This window comes from Pristis pectinata, chromosome 10 (genome assembly GCF_009764475.1).
Source record: "Pristis pectinata isolate sPriPec2 chromosome 10, sPriPec2.1.pri, whole genome shotgun sequence".
Lineage (NCBI taxonomy): Eukaryota > Metazoa > Chordata > Chondrichthyes > Rhinopristiformes > Pristidae > Pristis > Pristis pectinata.
The window spans coordinates 94,144,023-94,167,335 of NC_067414.1; the positions used below are offsets into that span (position 1 = coordinate 94,144,023).

General features: G+C 47.7%; 1 protein-coding gene and 1 long non-coding RNA gene across 9 annotated transcripts in view; both read right to left on the bottom strand.

Moving 5' to 3' along the window:
• LOC127575095 (uncharacterized) overlaps positions 1-23,313 on the bottom strand; it is a 149,298-nt gene that overhangs the window by 52,064 nt on the left and 73,921 nt on the right. The gene's annotated exons all lie outside the window — the stretch shown is intronic.
• Positions 1-23,313, bottom strand: part of LOC127575090 (xanthine dehydrogenase/oxidase-like) — a 93,472-nt gene that overhangs the window by 52,064 nt on the left and 18,095 nt on the right. For 6 of the 7 annotated variants that reach the window (XR_007957007.1, XR_007957008.1, XR_007957009.1 and 3 more), the window contains 10 exons: positions 21,805-21,866; positions 19,029-19,091; positions 14,477-14,554; positions 13,172-13,313; positions 10,487-10,579; positions 7,062-7,213; positions 5,050-5,143; positions 4,851-4,960; positions 2,867-3,051; positions 562-733 (listed from right to left, as the gene is read on the bottom strand). Coding sequence is in view for 2 of the 7 variants with exons in the window: in XM_052024741.1 (XP_051880701.1) it covers positions 562-733; positions 2,867-3,051; positions 4,851-4,960; positions 5,050-5,143; positions 7,062-7,213; positions 10,487-10,579; positions 13,172-13,313; positions 14,477-14,554; positions 19,029-19,091; positions 21,805-21,866 (1,151 nt within the window). In the remaining 5 variants the exon portion in view is untranslated. The remainder of the gene's footprint in view (positions 1-561; positions 734-2,866; positions 3,052-4,850; positions 4,961-5,049; positions 5,144-7,061; positions 7,214-10,486; positions 10,580-13,171; positions 13,314-14,476; positions 14,555-19,028; positions 19,092-21,804; positions 21,867-23,313) is intronic. The other variant, XR_007957006.1, reaches the window with a different exon arrangement.

Here is a 23,313-nt window from a genome sequence, read left to right on the forward strand (position 1 = left end):
GACACTCCAGAGAGAGCAATCCGAGTTTGTCCTTATAGCTCATCCCTTCTAATCCAGGCAGCATCCTGGTGAACCTCTTCTGCACTCTCTTCACTTCCTGCTGTAATGGGACGACCAGAACTGCACTCAATGCCCAAACTGCGGTCTGACTAAAGTTTTATACAGCTGTAGCATGACTTCCAAACATTTGTCCAAACGTTTCAGGCCGAAGACCCTCCTGCTGTAGGTGATTGGTGTTGTCTTTATGCAAATAAACCACATGCAACTATCCTCCACTCACTGCATTCTGTTGCAGAAATTAGCCTGCTCTTACCAGGAGATGTTGCTGCAGTTTTAGTGATGAGCTGGGTTTAATGTAGCTTGTGGACATTCTTTTAAAAAAGAAGCATTACTCTGGAGGATAGACAGTTTGCTGAATCAATCCTGCCCCTCCTCCTACTGTTTGTTGGTAAAAAAAGATGTTAAACACACAAGGCACTTTCTCTGTCTTCATGGTCCAAGAGTAAGGGCCATGACCTTTGACACTGGCCATGTGAGAAGGTCGGCGCCATGGTTACGTACCCCCTTGAAGTCTTGTCCCAGTTTCTGGAGGACGCTGAGGTAGAACTTGAAGAAGAAGCTGAGGCTCAGGGTACGTCGGAATTGCACCATCCCACCGGGAGCAGAGGGTGAAAGGGTGAGCTCGGATGCAAGCAGTGAGCAGGCGCGCTGGAGGAGCTCTTTGTTCCACTGTCTAAATGGGAGAGAATGGAAAGATGAGAGAGGCCATCGATACAAGACGGAGGAGCAGTATGCATTTAATATTTCCCCTGAGGACGTGGGCGAGGCTGTAAATTTTTATCCACCTCCAGATGCCCTGCACAATCTCAGGATAATACAGCCCTAAAGGAGGCTATTTAGCCCTTCGTGACCATGCTGGCTCTGCTATCCACATACTCCCACTTCCTCACCTCACCACCCAAAACTTTGGAAATGTTTCCAAGGATTTATCTAATTCTCCTTTGTAAGTTATCATTAAATCTTCTTCCGCCACCATTTCAGGCAGTGAATTCCATTTGGTGGTATGTTACCCGAGAACTCTGGGTTCTCAGTACCAGCCTGATGGCAATGTGGCACTACCTCAGCACTGTGCTGTGTCAACCCAGGTCATGTGTTTGAACCCATCGTCCACTGACTCAGGGGCAACGTGATATCCAGGTACAACTGAATATCCCTCCAGTCACTCTCTAGGGATCAGCATCCCTCCTCCTGCCCCATGGGGACACTCTGCCCCCTCAATGGATAGAAGATGTCTTTTTAGATCTATTTAGTCCAGGGTACCACACCACACCATCCAAGGCAATTTAATCTAATAATCCATTCTAGTGAGAGAACACCTTTCACTTTGCTGGAGAAAAAACAGAAAGATGAAGCATTTGTTAAATGGTGAGAGACTGAATGGTGCAGAGAAACTTGGGAGTCCTTGTAAATAAATCACTGAAGGTTAATAAGCATGTCAGGTAGGCAATCGGGAATATTGGTCTTTATTGTAAGAGGAACACAACAAGTGCTGGAGGAACTCAGCGTGTCAGGCAGCGTCTGTGGAGGGAAATGGACATTTGATGTTTCGGCTCGAGACCCTTCATCTGGGCAGGAAAGAAAGAGGGAAAATGGCTGGTGTAAAGGGGTGGAGGGTAGGGCTGGATAGGCAGATGAGGGCAGGAATGGCGTCAGAAGCTGGGAGGTGATAGGTGGAAGTGACAAAGGGTCCCATCTGCTTATCATGCCCTTCACCTGGATCCACCTATCACCTGCCAGCTCTTGATCCACCCCCTCCCTCCTACCTTTTGATACTGGCTCTCTCCCCTCTTTCTTTCCAGTCCAGATGAAGGGTCTCATCCCAAAACGCCGACTGTCCACTTCCCTCCATAGACGCTGCCTGACCCGCTGAGTTCCTCCAGTGCCTTTTGTGTTGATCCAGATTCTAGCATCTGCGGTCTCCTTTGTTGCAAGACATTCTGAGTACAAGAATAGAGGTGTCTTGTTCTGCTTACCTAGAGCCCGGTGAGATCGTAAGTGGAATATTGTGTGCAGATCTGGTCTCCCTACATAAGATAGAAACTACTTACAGTAGAATAAGTGCAGTGAAGGTTCACCAGATTCTGGGGATGGCAAATTTGTTGTATGTAGAGCAATTATAGCAAATTGGGCCTACACTTTCCAGAGTTGAAGAATGAGTGCCGGTTTTGTTGAAACATATAAAATTCTTAAGGGACCTTTCAGAATAGACGTAGTACTGACATTTCGCCTGGCTGGGTGTCGAGACTAGTGGTCACAGTTCCAAAATAGGGTGTCGGCCCTTATTGATTGGGCTTCTTCATCTTGGAGGTCTCTGTCCTAGGCAGTTGTGGAGGCTGTGTTGCTAATTGAAAGGCGTCACAGGCTTGAGGGGCTGGATGGCCTACTCCTGCTTCAAACAGATGACACGGTGGTAGTGCTGTCAGTGGAGCCGCTTCACAGCTCTAGCAACCAGGGTTCGATTCTGACCTCTGGTGCTGTCTATGTGGAGTTTGCACATTCTCCCTGTGGTCGTGTGGGTTTCCTCCAGGTGCTCCGGTTTCCTTTCACAACCAAAAGCTATGTGAATTGGTAGGTTAACTACCCCTGAGAATCAGGGGGCTGTTAGTGGGCATGTGAGAGAATATGTTACAGGGAAATGTGAGGGAATGTAATTGTCCTGAGAGCCAGCATTAAATCAATAGGCCAAATGGTCTCCTATTTCGTAAGGGAATATTAAATTTCTTATATTACCACAGCTCAGAAGAAAACCATTGGGCTGTGCTTTCTGTGCCATTCTTCGGAATATCCTACTTCAGATGAGACTTACTTCCCAAGAAGCTCCTGACACGTCTTCTTTGCAGACACAGTGGTTGGCCCCATGCCTCCGTAGCTCAGCTCCAACTCTTCCACAACACTGGTTCCCTCCCTGAAGGCAACTCGCATCCCACAGTTCACTATGGCAATGTCATCCTCACGCCGCTGGGCTTGTTTGAATGTTGAAAAGTACTCTCCCTTGAAAGAAACAGAGTAGGGTCAGTGATCATTGTGTTAGCACCTGGTACCCTGTCAAAAACAGAGCCAGTGGCCCAGGAACCATGAGATGTGACCAAGGCAACAACCACAGCCTCAAGATAGGGTCACACCCAGGGTTGTGATGTAGAGGAGCCATCATATTGTGGACCGAATTGGGACAAATCTTTAATGAAAGATGGAGATGCTGACAAAATGACAACCATGGTAACCTAATGGCCTTAAATGAGAGACCAGTGGCACTGACAACATGACAATTAATGACAGAATGTGGGATCTTTGGTCTTTATGGGCACAGTGGTTTAGTGGTTGTCACTGGACTAGTGTCCAGAGGCCTGGAGACACAAGTTCAATTCACACTGTAATAACTGGAAAAGTTCAATTATAGAGTCACAGAATCATACAGCATGGAAACAAGGCCCGTCGGCCCGACTAGTCCATGCCAGACAAGATACCCATCCAAGCTAGCCTCACTTGCCAGTGTTTGGCCCAAAATATTCTAAAACAAATTCATTTAAATTAAAACATTAGCAGGAGTAACAATAGCCAGGAACTGATCGGATCTCCATGAAACACCATCTGGCTTGCTTAAGGGAAGGAAATCTGCCACTTTACCTGGCCAATGTGGGGTAATGTGGTTCTCACTTCCCTCTGAACAGCCTGCACAGTGCAATGGGCAGCAAATGTTGACTGTACCAGCAATACCCATGTCCCATGCACACAGTGGCTGCAGTAGTACCATTTTCAAAATGCACTGCAATGACTTACCAAGGCTGCTCTGACAGCCCTCCCCAGATGTGTGACCTCTACCACCAGGAGGTACAAAGGTTCCAGGTTCATGGGAACACCACCACTTACAGGTTCCCCTCTAAGTCGCACACTACACAGAATTGGAAACATATCGCCATTGTTGGATCTAAGTCCTGGAAGTCCCTCCCCAACAGCACTGTGGGAGCACCTTCACTAGAAGGACTGCAGCGCTTCAGTGGCGACATCATCTTCTCAAGAAGCAATGGGGTGATTGGCCTTCTCTGGACTATATGATGCTGCGATGGGCAGGTGATGGAAAATGAATCGACACCAAGGAGATTTGCTCAGGTCTTGCCCGAGTATCAGCTCCAGATCCTGCTGCACATGGAAAGAAGAACAAGCCCACAGTATTCTATACTAAGCTTATTGAGTAAATGGGAAAATCTAGAGCAAACTCCAAGTTAGAGCATGGCTGAGTGGGAAGGTGGGGCCAGGTCTGTGTGGTGTGTAAACGGGTCTGGGATGGGTGGGGAGGAAGGGAGAAGAGTTTGACATTGTCAGACAGCATGGAAACAGGTCCCTTGGATCATTCAGTTCACACCAACCGTCAAGCACCCACTTGCACTGATACATTTTATTCTCCCCACATTCCCATTAACTGCCGCCGCCCCCCCCCGCCCCACCAGATCCTACCACTCACCTACACACTCAGGACAATTTACAGCGGCCAATTAGCCCACCGACCAGCATGTCTTCGGGATGTGGGAGGAAACCGGAGCACGCAGATGAAACCCATGCTGTCACAGGGAGAACGTGTAAACTCCACATAGACAGCGCCAGAGGTCAGGATCGAACCGGGGTCTCTGGAGCTGTGAGACAATGGCTCTACCAGCTGTGCCACTGTAGGAGCATCAGCATTGGCACTGAACTGGCTAGTTGAATGGCCTGCCTCTCTGCCATAAACTCAGCGTGATTCTACACATAATCGTTTGCAAACTGAGGCTCCTCGTTCCTTTGCAGCAGGTCCTCACCTTCCTCGTGTAGGGGATCTCCACAGAGACCAGGACCTCCTGCGGGCTTAACATGGTCTTCCTGTAGCCGGTAAAAAAATCTACGTCCATCCGCACAACCCGGGTACTCCCTGCGAACAGTCGGTCAAAGAGAGGGTGAACCACATGGAGGACAAGAGTCGGGCAATGAAGCCTCTCTAACCACCTGGGAGACACTTACCTTGGGAGGCCAAGGTGAGTAGACAGCCAGAGGCCACAAACAGGGGGTTGAGGTCTGAGATAGGGCTGGCGGTCATGATGTTCCCTCCGACAGCCTGGAGAGGTCATGCAGAGGAAGAAATTTGTTACTGCTGAATGGTCTCAACTCACCAGCTTCATGTTTTGAAATCTTTCCTTCACACTGCCCATCCTGGTGCACACACCACACCCACCAGAGGCCATACAGGTGACAACTGGCTGGATATCCCTCTTCCAATATGAAGAAGTGCAGGGGAGAATTTCCATTCTGATGTTCTAGTTTGCCGATAAACCCGACACCACCCACCCGACCCTCCTCCATCAGCGGCCCAGCTCCCTCTGTGACAGTGGGATGAAAGCAATTCAACCCTAACTCAGCCCCCAACTCCAACCCAAGGCGGCTCATCGCCATCTTACCGCATGCGCCCATCCTCAACTCTCCCCGCAACTCAGTGACCTCGCCCAAATAACTCACCATCCCCATCTCACGTCCTGACACAAGGTAAGCCAACGCTAACTCAGCCTTCCCGTCCACATGTCACGTGCCAACACAAAAGCAACCCACCCCCAATTCACCAGCCCATTCCCAACTCTCCATCCCAAGGATTCCTCCACCAATGGAAGTCATCCTCAACTGAAGGACACAAGGCCCAATTCAAGGATCCCACCTCTGACTCAAAGATCCCCATTGCCAGATCCTCCCCCTTCTCTAACTCAAGGACCATACCTCCAGCTCAAGGTCTCTAATCCCCAACAAAGATCCAACCCCCAACTAAACCATCTTCACCCAACACGTTTCCTTATCCTCAACTCTAAGTCCCCCACATCCAACTCAAAGGACCCTGCACCCCAACTGAAGCACTACCCACCCAACACAAGGTCCCCCCACTCTTAATTCGAGCACCACACCCCAACTAACCCCACGCAAACCAAAGTCCCCCCAACTCAGTCGCACTGCCCTCAATTTAATCCTCCATTCCAACTCCAACCTCTTATCTCCAACTCAAGCTGTCTCATCCCAACTCAAAATTTGCCACAATGGGGCGGGCAGTGTCCCTGCAGGAGAACTCCCAAGGGGAAGATGTCAGAGGGTTGGAAGATCATCCACAAGGTCACAGGTCTCTAGCGGTTCATTTCTATACTGATAACAAGAACCTGCAGAGGTTCTAGAAGGTCCCCAACCCCAACTCAACCCCCAACACCAACCCAAGGTAACTAATCCCCAACTCAGCTCCCAATGCAATGTACCAACATACCCCATCCCAACTCAGTAACTCAACCCCAATTCACCTCCATTGTCTCCCACCTCAACCCCAATTCACCTCATCTCCATCTCATCTCCAACACTAGGTCACCCAACCCCATCTCATCCCAGCCCCCTATTCAAGGTAACCCAACCCCAACTCAGTTCTCACCATATCAGCTCAAGGTAACCCCAAGTCAACTCATCCCCCACTACCACAACAAGGTAATCCAACCCCAACTCAACCTCTACTAACCCAACAAGGTAACCCGCCCTCAGCTCATCCTCTATCTCAAACTCAACCCTGCATCTCTAACCAAGGTTCCCAACAGCATCTCAAAGACCGCACCCCAAGGCTTTCCCCATTACCTGAACCCTAGGCCCAATTTAAAACCTCTACCATTGACTCAAGGTTCCCCATGGCCCCCCAACTCGATTTCTCCCTCCCCAAACTCAATTCCCCCCACCTTTAAGATCTTCCACAGCACTCATTGTCCCCCCAACCCCAACAGCCTGGACCCCCAACAGTTCCCCATCCCCAACTCAAAGACTCCACACCCCCGTAGTTCCAAGACCCCTCCCATCTCAAGGACCCTCACCTCCAACTCAGGGTCCCTCACCCACAAACTAAGTTCTACTCAACCACTGCCCTATTCTCCCCACTGCTCCCCTCAAGATCCACCACTGATCTGGTGAAGGGATGCTGCCACTTCCAGCATTAATTCCCGCCAGCGTTCCCTGCAATTCCTCACCGCAACGTTCCGGATCTGCTGCCCTGCAAACCAGCGCAGCTGCTCCAAAACGGCCCTGAAAACCTCCGTCCTGTAGCCAGGGAGCTCGTCCACAGCTTCCTTCAGCATGCTTCCGATGTAGGTCAGTGTGCATGCTGCCCCAAACAATATCCCTTTGAAAACAGCAGAGATTTTAATTACAAAACTAAACCGTTATATTTCTAATGTACCTTTACCAGAAAAATATCCCAAGGCATTTCACAGCAACAATTTCAGACTATATTTGACACAGCACCATGTAAGGTGGTCTAAAGACTGATCAAAGTCAAAAAAGTCAAAGTTGAGTTTATTGTCATGTGCACAAGTAGATGAATGCACAGGTACAATGAAAAACTTACTTGCAGCAGCATCACACAGGCACAGAGCATCAGATCAGCAGAATTCACAAGAAAAACATAAATGAGACATAAATTAAACACAATTTTTACAAGAAAGAACACAATTAGAACAAAAAAAAACAAAGTCCATTTTAGTGCAAAGTGATCAAGGTGGTCATAGTGTTGCTAAACTGTCGTTATTAGGGTTGTGTCAGTTGGTTCAAGAGCCGAATGGAAGTAGCTGTTGCTGAACCTGGTGGTGTGGGACTTCAGGCTTCTGTATCTCCTGCCCGACGGTAGCTGCGAGAAGATGGCACGGTCCAGATGGTGGGGACCTTTGATGATGGATGTTGCCTTCTTGAGGCAGCACCTCCTGTAGATACCACCGATGGTGGGGAGGGATGTGCTCATGATGTATTGGGCAGAGTCCACTGCTCTCCGCAGGTTCTTATGTTCCTGTGCATTTGAGTTTCAACATGGTAAAACTCAAGAAGGTGAGAGAGGCTGAGCAAGGGAACTGTAGAGAATTGAACCTTGGAAGCAGAAGGCATAGCATCATTGTATGTACGTACATGTTGGAGTGTATCGCCAAAAAAAGCATGAGCACTATGTGAACTGACATATAGTCAGAGTTATACAGCATGGAAACAGGCCCTTTGGCCCAACTTGTCCATGACGACCAAGTGACTTCCCAATCCACTCATCCCTCCTCCCCCACCCCTCCCTGTGCTCTGATATTTTTCCCTACAATCGTAGGAGGTGCAACACCTGTTCCTGCATCACCTCCCTCACCATCATCCATGGATCCGAACAGCCCTTGCAGGTGAGGCAGAGATTCACGTGCACCTCTTTCAACCTCACCTATTGCATTCAGCGTAGATTAGGCGACCAATTTGCAGAGCACCAGCGCTCTGTGATGGCCATCCCAAGCTCCCAGTTGCATCTCATTTCAACCCCTCTTCCCATTCCCACACCGATCTTTCTGTCCTTTGCCTTCTCCACTGCCACGGAAAGGCCAAATGCAAACTAGAAGCAACTCGTATTCTGCAACCCATTGGTATGAACATTGAATTTTCCAGTTTCAGGTAACACCAGGCCCCTGTGGTTTTTCTCCCCCCCACTCCCACCAGTCTGCCCAGGGTCTCTCTCCATTTGTTTACCGTTTCCATTCCTCCCCCCCCACCTTGTTACCCAGACTCATCACCCTCCCCCAACCTGGTTGCCTCTGCCCACCACTCACATACCTATCTACTGTGTTTCCTTTCCCTTGGGCTCACATTTCCTAACCCTTCCCCCAACTGATTCCGTCTGTCCATCAACAAACAAACACCCTCCCCTTCCCCCAAGTCATCTGGTACCACCTATCCACCGCTGCCTGTCACCTCTGTATGCTGGCTGTCTTCCCTCTACACTCTCAGTCCTGACGCAGGGTCTCAACCCGAAATGTCCACCATTCACCTTGCCTCCACAGATGCTGCTCGACTCGATGAGTCCTTCCAGCAGTTTCCCTCCTCTCTTCTTTCAATATTTCAAAAGAATCACTCCCTTCGTGATTCCCTGGTCCACTCGTACGTTCACATCAGCTACCCCTCTTCTTAAATACTTTCCCATGCAACCGAAGGAGGTGCAACACTTGTCATTTCACCTCTTCCCTTCCCACTATCCAGGGACCCAAACAGACTTTCCAGGTGAAACAGTGATTCACTTCTTATAATCCACTGCGCTATATTTGGTGTCCACAATGTGCCTTCTCGACACTGCAGAAACCAAATACAGATTGGGTGAGTGTTAACCAAGAAAAAAGCTAGAACTTTACTAAGCCTGGTTTGTCTGTGTAATTCCAGGCAGGGTTAGTGTTTACCTGGCCTCTGATATAACCTGACAGCAGCTCAGTTATAGCAAAACCACTAGCAGTCAATCAAAACAAGAGCCCCTCCCCCACCTGACCACCTTCTCCAAGCATTTTTGGACGAACAGTGGTTGTTGAACTTGCCAGCAAGACCCAGAGTGACACTTGTGTCACCTACAAGATATACAGCAATATTGCAAGGTGACCCTGACAGCATCTTTGAAACAACAGCCTTTTCAACTAGAAAAGACAAGCACAACACTGCCTGCAGGTTCCCTTCCAGGTCACACACCGCCTGACTGGAAGTATATCACTATTCATTCGTTGTCACTGCAACTAAATCCTGGAAGTCCCTCCCCAACAGCACTATGGGAGTACCTTCACCAGAAGGATTGTGCAGTTCAAGGCAGCAGCTCACCAGTTTCTCAAGGGCAACTGGGGGTGAGAAATGAATGCTGGCCTTGCCAGTGATGGTGGTATCCCATTAGAACATAGAAAACCTACAGCACAATTCAGGCCCTTCGGCCCACAAAGCTGTGCTGAACATGTCCCTATCTTAGAAATTACTAGGCTTACCCATAGCCCTCTATTTTTCTCAGCTCCATATACCTATCCAAAAGTTTCTTAAAAGACCTTATTGTATCCGCCTCCACCACCGTTGCCGGCAGCCCATTCCACGCACTCACCACTCTCGGAGTAAAAAACTTACCCGACATCTCCTCTATACCTACTTCCCAGCACCTTAAACCCATGTCCTCTTGCGGCCACCATTTCAGCCCTGGGGAAAAGCCTCTGACTATCTACACGATCAATGCCTCTCATCATCTTATATACCTCTATCAGGTCCCCCCTCATCCTCCGTCGCTCCAAAGAGAAAAGGCCGAGTGCCCTCAACCTACTTTCATAAGGCATGCTCCGCATTCCAGGCAGCATCCTTGTAAGTCTCCTCTGCACCCTTTCTATGGCTTCCACATCCTTCCTGTAGTGAGGCGACCAGAACTGAGCACAGTATTCCAAGTGGGGTCTGACCAGGGTCCTATATAGCTGCAACATTACCTCTCAGCTCCTAAATTCAATTGGAGAATAAAAGTGGGAACAAATGTTCGGGCCAATTTCCCAACAGTCGTTGAAGATCCGATCCTTCCCACTGACAGCACAGGCTCCAAACATTTCACCGAATTCAACAGGTGATCGAGGATTGATATCTGTGCCTCACCCACCTGTTTCTGTGCGTTGGGTGGAATTCAGTTCTGGAATACGAGTTGGAGCCAGAATCACCGGGTACAACATGTTCTTGAATTTCATTTCAATGCCTGCAAAGGTGGGAGAGAGATGGTAAACATTTGCCCTCGGTGTCCTGTATCCATGTCACCAGAGCCACTCTCCTCACCCCATTTTGCACCCACTGGTGACTGGTTCTGATTGGATTGTACATTTCAGGGTAGCGGAGTTTTAAGGTGATTGGAGGAAGGTATAAGGGGGATGTCAGAGGTAAGTCTTCTTACACAGAGAGTGGTGGGTGCGTGGAACGCACTGCCTGCAGAAGTTGTGGGGGCAGATACATTAGGGACATCTAAGAAACTCTTAGATAGACACATGAATGATAGAAAAATAGGGGGCTATGTGGGAGGGATGGATTAGATAGATCTTAGATCAGGATAAAATGTTGGCACAACATTGTGGGCCGAAGGGTCTGTACTGAGCTGTAGTGTTCTCTGTTCTATGGAGTAGAGGGGGTGTGTGGTTCCCTCAGGAATTCTCCTTACTTCCGAGGGAAACCCCTTGCACCAGGGGATTCAGCCTGGTTTTCCGAAGCTAAACCCAGGAGAGGCTCAATGGGAATGTTGGTTCACATGGCTTCTCCCACTCAGTGCAACCAGAGCACAACCCAATGGTCAAAGGGTGTAATCAGGATTCAGGGACCCCTGGGGAAGCTAAGGGCATGGATTAGAATTAATCATCACCTGCTTTCTCAGGTCCTCTGCCACTGGAACCTGGAGGGAAAATTCACCCCACTATAATGCCCAAAACAGTACTGTTCCTCCCTGCCACTCCCCCATCTCACCCCCCTTCCCCTTGCCCTACAGACAAAGCCTCTAGTCCCCTTTACCAACCCCCTCCCTCCCACTGCTAGCATAACCCAACCTCCTGCTCACCCATCTTTCACCCCAGCCCACCCCTCTCTATTTCAATTTTTGCTTGAACCCCTGGAGGCACAGTGCTGCAGCTAGCAGAGCTACTGCTTCACAGGTCCAGCATCTCAGGTTCGATCCTGACCTCCGGCACTGCCTGTGTGGAGTTTGCAAACTGTCTCTGTGACCTTGTGGGCTTCCTCTGGGTGTTCCTATTTCCACCCATGTCCCAAAGACATGCTATTTGGTAGGTTAATTGGCCACTGTAAATCGCCCCTGGTGTGTAGGTGGAGGGTAGAATCTTGGAGGCAGTTGATGGGAATGTGGGAAGAATAAAGTGGGATTAATGTAGGATTAGTGTAAATGGTCAGTACGGACTCAGTGGGCCGAAGGGTCTGTTTTCATGCTGAGTAACCCAATGACTATGATTTCCACCCCCACCCTCAACCATCCCCACCCCAGCTCCCTCTCTCTCCCCCATCATTCTCCTCCAACTCTGTAACAGAGGCTACATGTGGATATGAAACCAGACCAATGCTCCAGAGAACACAAGTTCAAGTCCCACTGGGGCACTTTGCAAATCCAAATCTAGATGACTCCAGCCTCCCTTCCATGGACTCTGTCTTTACCTCTCATTGTCTTGATGAAGCAGCCAGCATAATCAAAGACCCCACCCACCTGGGACATTCTCTCTTCTCTCCTCTTCCATTGGGTAGAAGATACAGGAGCCTGAGGGCACATACCACCAAACTTAAGGACAGCTTCTACCCCACTGTGATAAGACTATTGAACGGTTCCCTTATACAATGAGATGGACTATGACCTCACGATCTACCCTGTTGAAACCTTGCACCTTATTGCACTGCACTTTGTCTGTAGCTGTGACACTTTACTCTGTACTGTTATTGTTTTTACCTGTACTACATCAATGCACTCTGTACTAACCCAATTTAACTGCACTGCATAATGAATTGACCTGTACGATCGGTTTGTAAGACAAGCTTTTCACTGTACCTTGGTACACGCGACAATAATAAACCAATACCAATACTAAATTGTGGGATTAATAGAGTAATAAAGCATTACACAGAGATAGGAAACAGACTTTCGACCCACCATGTGTGTCCACGCCAACTGTCAAGCACCGATTTTTACACAAATCCTACCCTAACCTATTTTGTTCTGATCAACTCCCCCCCTCTCATCCATACCAAGGGCAATTTCGGCCAATTTGCCTACCAATCTGCTCATTTTTGGGAAGTGGGAAGAAACCGAAGCACCCGGAGGAAACCCGCAAACTCACGGGGAAAGCATACAGACTCCGCAGGAGCAGCACCTGAGGTCAGGATCGGAGCTGTGAGGCAGCAGCTCTACCTGCTGCACCACTGGGCCGCTAATTTTTAATAAGGAATGCCAGCCGGTTCACTCCTGGCCTCGAGGGAAGAACGCCACTGAGATCAGCAGTCCTAAACCATGGCGCTGGTAATACCCAGCGCGTTGCTGCTTTGGAAAACAGGGCAACGAGAGATGGATAAAATCTGTGGGTCTCACTGGGAAATTCAGCCTTGGGGATGAATTTTTAAATGATGCCATTTCATGGTTGGAGTGCAGATTCCAACAGCAGGGAACAAACTGTTCCATTCCTTGCATTAGATCCTTCTGAACCTGATCCATCATCTCAGCCTTACACCACAAACCCTTCGCTGCTTTAGTGGAGAGAGGCAGGTTGGTGGGGGAAGGACCATTGTCTAGTCCACATCGTCCGCATCTTACCCACTTCCGTGTTGCCAACCACCAGCCTGGCCTCAGGGTGTTTAGCCTTCAGAGCCAGCAGCTCGCTCAGGGTTGTAGGTTGAATCCAGGTGACTCGCTCCCCTCTGAAGACCAGCGTTCTCCGAGGAGATTCACTAAGTGCCTGCGAAAACACAAGGGTGAGATGCGGAGGCAACTGGTCTGATTTTGCTCTCTGCATGCAAGGGTGAGTGCACATGAATGACAGAAAAATAGAGGGCAATGTGGGAGGGAAGGGTTAGATAGATCTTGGAGCAGGGTAAAATGTTGGCACAACATTGTGGGCCGAAGGGCCTGTACTGTGCTGTAGTGTTCTATGTTCTATGTTCTACGCATGGGCTTTGAAAACAGAGGCGGAGATTGGGAACCAGTGTAGCTGAATGAACACAGGGGTGAGGGGTGAACTGGACTTGCTGGGAGTCAGAATAGGCAACACTTTGTTTGACGAGTGCAAGAATAGGACCTAATATGGGAGGTTGATTCATTTTCACCTGGTCTGTGCTTCCTCTGCCCAATCCTTCCCAGAATGTGTCGCCCAGGAAAGGATGCAAGGCTGTACCAGTGACTTCTGGAGGTTTAGCTGTATGTCCTTCCCAATGTGAGTGGGAAGACTGCTTCCTGCTGTAAGCCCAGTGATGGCAGTGCAGACTGCTCAACTCCCGAACTTCAGCTGAGATGAAACAGGGGCTCAGAGAACCCTTTGAGCAAGCAAGTTGGAGGAATTGAGGGGAATGGGGAACAGGCAAAGAAGAGGAGTTGAAGCCAAGGTCATATTGAAAGTCAGGGCAGAGTATTTCAAGATATATCTGCTGCAAAACTGCTGCAAAGAATCCATGGAAGAGTCTAAGAGATTGGAATCACTGTAGGGGCTCAACGACAACAGCAACTGGAATCAGCATCAAATAAAACCAGACATCAAGCTACAATATCGAAGCTAAAGAAGTGGGGTTTAAGGAACAACCCAGAGTAGGAGAGGAAGAGGGGCAAAAGGTTTCAGGAGGGAATTCTTGAACCTTAGGAAGGCAGCTGAAGGTGCGTCAAGCATTAAATTCAGGGTGGACAAGAGGACAGAACTGGAGGAAACAGAATCAAGCTGGGGGAGTTTGTGAAGGCAGGGACAGGTGAGTCCATGGAGGGATTTGGAAACAAGTCAGAGAAATTTAACATCCAGGTGTAGCTGGTCTAAGCGCTAATGTGGCACAGGGAGGGATTAATCCGTGAAATTCCTGCTTCCTCAGTCAGGAACAGTCTCCCTGGAGGGGGAGCTTTGCTTTCACCTGAACCTACCAGTTCAGGAGGGAAGATGGGTTCCTGAGTGGGATCCAGAGGCTTAAACTCCGATGATTCGAAGAGTTTGGGCGATTTCTGAAAGAAGGAGAAAACGTTTGTTAAATAAAATAGAAAATGTCTTCTGCCCAGTGGGCCAGAAGGGAGAAATGGTGTCAATGTTTCAGCATGACAATGAAAGGTTTGGATCATTATGAGCATTTAAGGTGAAAGTAGATAAATACCTGAAAGATTAAGGAAGTAAAGGTAATGGGGAGCCAGCACAGAAGAAAGAGGAGTTGAGGCCAAGTTCATATTGAAAGGCAGGGCAGGCTTGAGGGGCCGAGTGGCCTACTCATGCTCCTATCTTCTTGTGTTCTTATTTCTTTGACCGGAAACATTAACTGTTTCTCTCCCCACAGATACTGCCTGGCCTGTTTAGTATTTCTAGCACTTGTTCTTTTTATTTCAGATTTCTAGCATCTGCAGAAGTTTTTACTTTTAAATCTACTTTGTTCTCTTCAGACCTCCCTGTTTTCTGCAACTGTTTTTCTAAATGTTCCTAATTCTGTAGAAAATTGACCTGAAGTGTTCACAGATTCTCTCCCCACAGATGCTGCCTGGACTCCCGAGTCTTTCCAGCACTTCCAGCTTTTATTTCAGATTTTCAGCCACTGCAGTACTTTATTTCTGATGTAAAAGTTTATTGTTGCTCAAAGGATACACCAGTGATATCCCCTGACTGGTAACAAATCTACACTTCAATAAGAGAGATTAATTGCATGAAAATATACTGTAAATATCTTGAAATTGGATGTCACCTATTTTTTTCATACAGTTAGCAGGGACTATGTATTGCCTTATTAATAACTCAAACATGGTCAAAAAATTGTCAAATGAATTTGGGACATCTTTGTTTTTTTAAAAAGTCATTACCCCTTTAAGAAGCATTAAAACCTGACCCTTGGGATCAAGGAGACAGCTACTGCCTCATTCTCACACTGACTCATGGGAAGCAGGTCAGCGCTCTTAAAGGGCTCGCTCCATGGCAACCACAGACAAGTGGTGGAAAACCACTGGTCACCTCATTATAGGAAGGATATGGAAGCGTTGGAAAGGGTGCAGAGGAGATTTACCAGGATGCTGCCTGGTTTAGAGAGTGTGCATTATGAAGAGAGACTAAGGGAGCTAGGGCTTTACTCTTTGGAGAGGAGGATGAGAGGAGACATGATAGAGGTGTACAAAATATTATGAGGAATAGATAGAGTAGACAGCCAGCGCCTCTTTCCTGGGGCACCAATGCTCAATACAAGAGGGCATGGCTTTAAAATAATGAGTGGGAGATATCAGAGGGAGGTTTTTTACCCCCAGAGTGCTTGGGGTATGGAATGCGCTGCCTGGGGCGGTGGTGGAGGCAGGTACATTGGTCAAATTCAAGAGATTAGTAGATAAGCATATGGAGGAATTTAAAATAGAGGGATATGTGGGAGGAATGGGTTAGGTAGTCATAGGTGAGGTTTAAAGGTCGGCACAACATTGTGGGTCGAAGGGCCTGTATTGTGCTGCACTGTTCTATGTAAAACGTCAGTGGGATGGGGGGGTGGTAGGGGTGAGGGTGAGAGGAAAGAGAGGGGTAACAATACAATGGGTCTCTGGATGGAAAGCCCCACTTCCAAGACAGTGTTGGGGCCACAGATCAAGGCACTTCCCGGCTCCAGTGATCTGGATTTGATCCTGACCACCAGTGCTGTCCTTATGGAGTTTGCACATTCTCCCTGTGACCTAGGTTCTGCGGTTTCCTCCCACATCCCAAAGGCATGCTGATATGTTAGCTGCCTGCTGTAAATTACCCCTAGTGTAGGTGGGAGGCAGCAGAAGTAGGGGAGCAATGCACATGTGAGCGGGAATGGGTTACGGGGCTGGGACTGATGGGAATGCACTGAGAGCCAGCATAGACCAAAGGGGCCAAATGGCCTCCCTCCATGCTGAGACAAATTATGTGATGCCTTGATCAGTGCTCAGTGCTGCCTACCTATGGGAACCTCCACACCTCAAAATAACTTGGTGGATGGGGAATGCATAAAGCATCAAGACGACTTCCCAACAGGGTCACTTAAAATCACATAGCGTTCACTATGTTGACGTCCTCCTTGTGTTATCGAGAAGTAAGTCTCAAACCATAGGTTGCATTCTTTTGGTCCAGTTTCCAATGGTAAGCAATTAATGACATCACCACATCTGGGAAATGATCCCTGTATTGAGTGAAGGGAGCGCCCGGTCCAATTTCCTAAATTCAACATGAAATGGGCCCAAACATTTCAAAATATGAGCCATAAAGCCTACTTTTATCTGGTTTACCCATAAAAAATTAGCAGGCAGGTCCAATTTCTAGACAAAACTATCCATTTTTGTTTCATGTAGGGCAGTGTTGCAGGTTGACACGAAGTGTGGGATTAGTCCTTTACAATGTAAGGGAGGAGCTGATGCACTCCATACAAAGAATTCCCTGCTAGTAAGAAAAATGGGGAAAATCCCCTCCTGCTTTATGGACAGTAATCTTTGAATTACCTCTGGGGTTACCAGAATGTGGGATTGTGATCATTTGTGTTATGTTACTTTGAGTACAGAACAACCAGCCTAAAGTTTGGGGAGCATTTAACTAAAAACTTACCAAAGCAATGCTTCTTTTAGAACCAATGCACACTCTATAATTTGTTTGGTAAAATGCACAGAGTCACAGAGAGACACAGCACAGAAACAGGCCCTCTGGCCCATTGAGTCTGCATTGACCACCAGACACCCATTTACACTAATCCTACAGTAATCCCATTTCTTTTACTTTCCCCACATTTTCTTCAACACCCCCCAGGTTCCACCACTCACCTAAACACTAGGGGGCAATTTACAGTGGCCAATTAACTTACCAACCAGCACGTTTTTGGGATGTGAAACGAAACTGGAGCACCCAGAGGAAACCCATGCGGTCACAGGGAGAACGTGCAAACTCCACGCAGACGGGACCAAAGTTTAGGATTGAACCCGGCTCTCTGGTGCCGTGAGGTGGTGGCTCTACTACACTGTGCTGCCAACTCGACAATTGGTTGTCGAGTTGTACTGGATCTACCGTTAGAGAGCACGAGGACAAAATCACTGTCAAATATGAGAATGTGGAAATGTTGTAGTTAAATTTATTAAACTGGTAATCCATAGTCATGAGTTCAAGTGTAATCACAGAGTTTGAGAATTTGATGTCAGACGTGAAATACTTTTGTACTCAGAGTTCTTACTGTCTGGGATTTACTGGGATCCAGAGGAAGCAAATTCATCTGTAACTTTCAATTTGGAAGGGAAGGTTGTTGGGGTGTGGGTAAGGAGAAGTGGGGTGGGACCAGCACAGTTAGGATGGCCTCTGTGTACTGTATAAGGCCACGAATGTATGGTTGGACATGCTTAGACCACTTTTAACTGAAGGCCTTCCCATCAAAGTGACTTTTCTATTGTTTGCTCATGGTTTCACAACTCAGGGTGAGATTTAAACTCAGGAGATTGAATCTATTGGCCCTGTCTGATAGTTACTAGATCACCATTTCCATCTGTGTGTGTATATACACACACACAAACTCACACACACACGTGCACAAACATATGTACGCACGCACACACACACGCACACACACATGACCACACAGACACACCCAAGCACAGACATGTACAAACACACATACAAACAGATACACAAGTGCACATAAATAAGCACATACAATCACACAGGCACACACAGACACACACACACACACACACACAAACACACACACACGAACACACACACACACACGAACACACATAGAGTTATGCAGCACAGAAACAGGCCCTTCGGCTCAACTGGTCCATGCTAACCAAGATTCCCATCTAAGCTAGTCTCATTTGGCCATGTTTGGCCCATATCCCTCTAAACCTTTCCTGTCCATGTACCCTTTAAATGTTGTTAACGTATCCACCTCAACCACTTCCTCTGGCAGCTCATTCCATATACGGACCACCCTCTGGGTGAAAAAGTTGCCCCTCAGGTTCCTATTAAATCTCTCCCCTCTCACCTTAAACTTATGCCCTCTAGTTCTTGATTCCCCAACCCTGGGAAAAAGACTGTGCCTATTGACCTTACTGTATCTATGCCCCTCATGATTTTATACACCTCTATAAGATCACCCCTCATTCTCCTATGCGCCAATGAAAAGAGTCCCAACCTCCTCAACGTCTCTCCATAACTCAGTCCCTCGAGTCCCAGCAACATCCTTGTAAATCTCCTCTGCGCTCTTTCCAGTTTAATGGCATCTTTCCTATAGCAGGGTGACACATATATCACAAGTGTGATATAGCTACCAATTTACTATGATTTCAAAATGCACCCAACACAAACAAAGACACACACAATCTCTCAGTAATATACAGGCACACATGCAACATGCATGGAAGGATGCAGACAGGTGTGTGTGGGAAGTGCCAACACACTGGTGCAGAAGGTGTGGTGAGGAAGCAGTGTTCGGATTGCCGGAGAATATAACACTTGCTCGACCTTGTTAGGCTGTACCTTGCAGCAGTTCCTGCCGTCACCAGCTCCACCGCAGCAACTCGATGACTACATGGAAAAGATCAAAAATGTCTTCAGCAAACTTGAACATTTCGCCACTTTTACTGCCAATCTCCTCCCTTCTCTTACCTTCACCCAACCCATCTCTGACTCCTGCTCTGAATCTCTCCATCTCCATCTCAGGGGATGGGGTAACCACAGAGTCCCACAGCAGTGTGTTCTGTGTTTGATATTAGTATTGGTTTATTATTGTCACATATATGGAGAGTCAGTGAAAAACTTTGTTTGCATACCATCCAGGCAGATAAGGACATCGAGGTAGTCAAAAGAAAACAGAATGCAGAATATAGTGTTGCAGTCGAGAGACAGTACAGTGCAGGTAAACAGATAAAGTGCCAGGGCCACGACAAGGTAGATGAGGAGATCAAGAATTAATCTTTAGCGTGTGAGGGCTCCATTCAAGAGTCTGATAACAGTTGGATGGAAGCTGTCCTTGAGCCTGGTGGTACATGTTTTCAGGCTTTTGTATCTTCTGCCCAAAAGGAGAGGGGAGAAGAGAGAATGACCGAGATGGGAAGGGCCCTTGATTTATGTCGGCTGCTTTCCTGAGGCAGCGGGAAGTGTAGATGGAGTCATGGAGGAGAGGCTGGTTTGCGTGATATTCTGTGTGCAAGCACGTGTGTGTGTGTGTGTGCGTGTGTGTGTGTGTGCGTGTGTGCGTGTGTGTGTGTGTGTGTGCGTGTGTGAGTGCGTGTGTGTGTGTGTGCGCGTGTGTGCGGAAATTGATGCCCAAGCTAGGAACTAACAGCTTATTTGATTGGAAGGAGGTCAATGAACATTACATTGTCATCCTGTCTTCAACCCTCATTCCTGTTCCCTCCTCCAAGGGACCCAGGTTGAATGGATGACACCGTGTAACATGGAGCCACTCTAAGTTGGGAAGTAGAATGTAGTGGTTATTGGGGATGATATGATTGGTTGCATAGGTCATTAACATCTGACATCCCACAAGGATCTGTCCTGACTCCCTAATATTTCACATTTATTTCCTCTCCCTCACTGGTACCATCTAACAACTCACCACCCTGATTTAGACACGTATTGCAGTTCCCTCAATGTCACTGGGTCTCCTGCTGTGACAGTACTGTGGGAGCGCCTTCACCCGCAGGGCTGCAGGACAGTTCACCACCACCTTCTCAAGGGTGATCAGCGCAGAGCTGCAAGGGTTCTTGTCGTGGTTCATCCCAAGCAGCTGCGCGGCAGAGGACTCTCTGATCTATGGGCTGTTCCCGGGGGCACACACGCAGAGGTGGACATCGGCTGCCGCTGGAAGATCATCAACTCGGTGACCTGCCCGCAAACTTGTTGGTCTTCCAGTGCAGCGAGATGTCCAACTGGCACATTCCAAGCTGCAGGAGTATGTGCTGAGGGCTGCTCTGAAGCTCGTTGCAGCTGATGCAAGGGCTTGATGGGGGAAGACCAAACGGTCTAGTGTTCCTCCGCTACTGGACACGGGGGGGGGGGGGGGGTGGAGACTGGTGGGGAAGCCCCCCAAACAACAGAAGGGCATATCGCCCCAGGGAGAAACACAAGTGGCAATGGTGCTATATAAATAAATGTGTTAACACTACTTATGTGGACACAGCCCAGCGCATCAGGGACACCAGCCTCCCCTCTTTGGACTCTGTCTTTACCTCTCATTGTCTTGGTGAAGCAGCCAGCATAATCAAAGACCCCACCCACCCGGGTCATTCTCTCTTCTCTCCTCTTCCATCAGGTAGAAGATACAGGAGCCTAAGGGTACATACCACCAGACTTAAGGACAGCTTCTACCTCACTGTGATAAGACCATTGAACGGCTCCCTTATACAATGAGATGGACTCTGACCTCACGATCTACCTTGTTGTGACCTTGCACCTTATTGCACTGCACTTTCTCTGTAGCTGTGACACTTTACTCTGTACTGTTATTGTTTTTACCTGTACTACATCAATGCACTCTGTACTAACTCAATGTAGCTGTACTGTGTAATGAATTGACCTGTACAATCGGTTTGCAAGACAAGTTTTTCACTGTACCTCGGTACAAGTGACAATAATAAACCAATACCAATAATGAAGAGACCAAATGACACTAATTATTGTAGAGAGTTTTGTACTGTTTATTCCTTTTCTATATATATTTTCTTATAAATAAGTTTATTTTTGAAATAAAAAAAGGGCGATCATCCGGATTAGTGATCCGATTAGTGATTCGGACTGGTAATTTGGATTAGTGTGGATGGGTACAATGGTTGGCTTGAACATGATGGGCTGAATGGCCTCTCCCTATGTTGTATAACTCTATGACTAATTATCAGCAGCGGTTTTCTGTACCTGCATCATTAACATCCGAAGTCCCACAAGGATCTGTCCTGGCCCCCCTTCTATTTCCCATTTCTTTCTCTCACTGATACCATCTGACAACTCACCAGCCTGACTTGAATATGTACTGCAGTTCCCTCATCATCAGTGGCTGCTGCACTGTGGGAGCGCCTTCACCAGAAGCCCTGAGGATTCACCACCTCCTTCTCAAGGGCGATCAGCAAAGGGCAGTAAATGCTGTCATTGCCAGCCACATCCTCATCCCCTCAATGACAAGAAGCCCCCTTTCAGTTATGTCTGACTGGGCAAATAAGGAAAGGTCTGTAAAAACAATCCCTGGTGGCCGTGGTGTGACAATAAGCCAACTATTTGGATGCAGCCATTGGAGTTTCCTTACCTGGGTAAAGGTGCGGTAGCCCTCGAGGATGGGTCTGTATCCTGTGCAGCGACACAAGTTTCCTGGAAGGTAAATTAACAGGAGTCAGTTAAAAATTAGACTGTCCTACCGCCATTGTTCTCAGCTGTTCTCCCTCTGATGTTGGGATATTTTGCAACAGATTCATTTCATCCAGCAGCAAGAAGCTAGGGATGTGCAGTGGAGAACAGTGTGAGGCGGAGAGTTAACATCCTCCAGCTGCCACAGGACACTTCTGTTCCTTGTGTGAAGCCGAGAATACAAGAGCTGGGAGCTCACATATAAAATACGCCAAAGGGTCAGTGACCGGAATCATTGATTCTGTTTATCTCCAGGGGTGCTGCCTGACCTACTGAGTGTTTCCAGCAGTTTCTGTTTAAAATACGAGCTGGAAGGCTGAGAGGAGATTTAACCGAGGTGAATAAAATTAAGAGACTTGGATAGACTGGATGGCAAGAACATACAAGAGAGGGGTCAAAACTAGCAGGTATAGAATTAATTAGTAGAGTTTAGAGGGAAACGTAAGAAAAGATTGGAGCCAGAGAATGGTCTGGAACACACTGGCTGATAGGAAACAAACCCTCAGAGCATTTGTGAAATAGTTGGATGTGCATTTGATCTGCTGGTGACCGACAGAATGACAGACTGAGAACGGGGAAGTCGTATTCACATCTCACAGCTTCCTCAAGCCATTTGCTCTTCTAATCCAACTTTAGTTTGGTTAATTATGGCACATTAGGATAGAGAGAGAATCCTGATACACTCTGCAGAAAGCTCCATGTTATCAACGTCATGGATGTAGAGAATTCCCCACCTCTTGCTTTACCCACATAAATCTCACAGGCAATCTTTAGTAAGTGTTACCCCTCTCTCTCCCTCTCACCCATAGTTGAACCAATCCAAATTCGATGTCCCTTTGACTTGATCCTCTGTTTGGAGGCTATGGCGGGAACTTAAATTTGTTTGAGAGCAGTATGATCACACACGTTGAACATGTGGTGAATGCATGTTACACGGATGTAACCTTGCATTATGTATATACATTTTCAGATGGTTATTGGGAAGGTCCACGACCCTATCTGAACTTCCTCCCAAACCCATTCACTCCCATCACCCAAACCATGCACACCCTCCTGTTTATTGATCAGTTGGTTTCTCCATGGAATATGTGTCAAAGCTTTGACTTCCTTGCTACAACAGAAAAGGAGGCCATTCAGCCCATCAGGCCCATGCCAACTCCAAGGAGAGAGTAAGCCCATCAGTCCCATGCACCCTATTTATCTTCTTGTACCCCTGTGACTTTATTCTCTTCTACATGCCCATCAACTCCCCTTAGATTCTTTTGCTGCTTACCGACACGAAGGGTTAATTTACAGTGGCCAATTAACCTATCAGCACATCTTTAAAGTGTGAAAGACAAACCAGCACACCCGAAGGAAATCCACACAATTACAGGGAGAATGTGCAAACTCCGCACAAACCGTGTTTGTC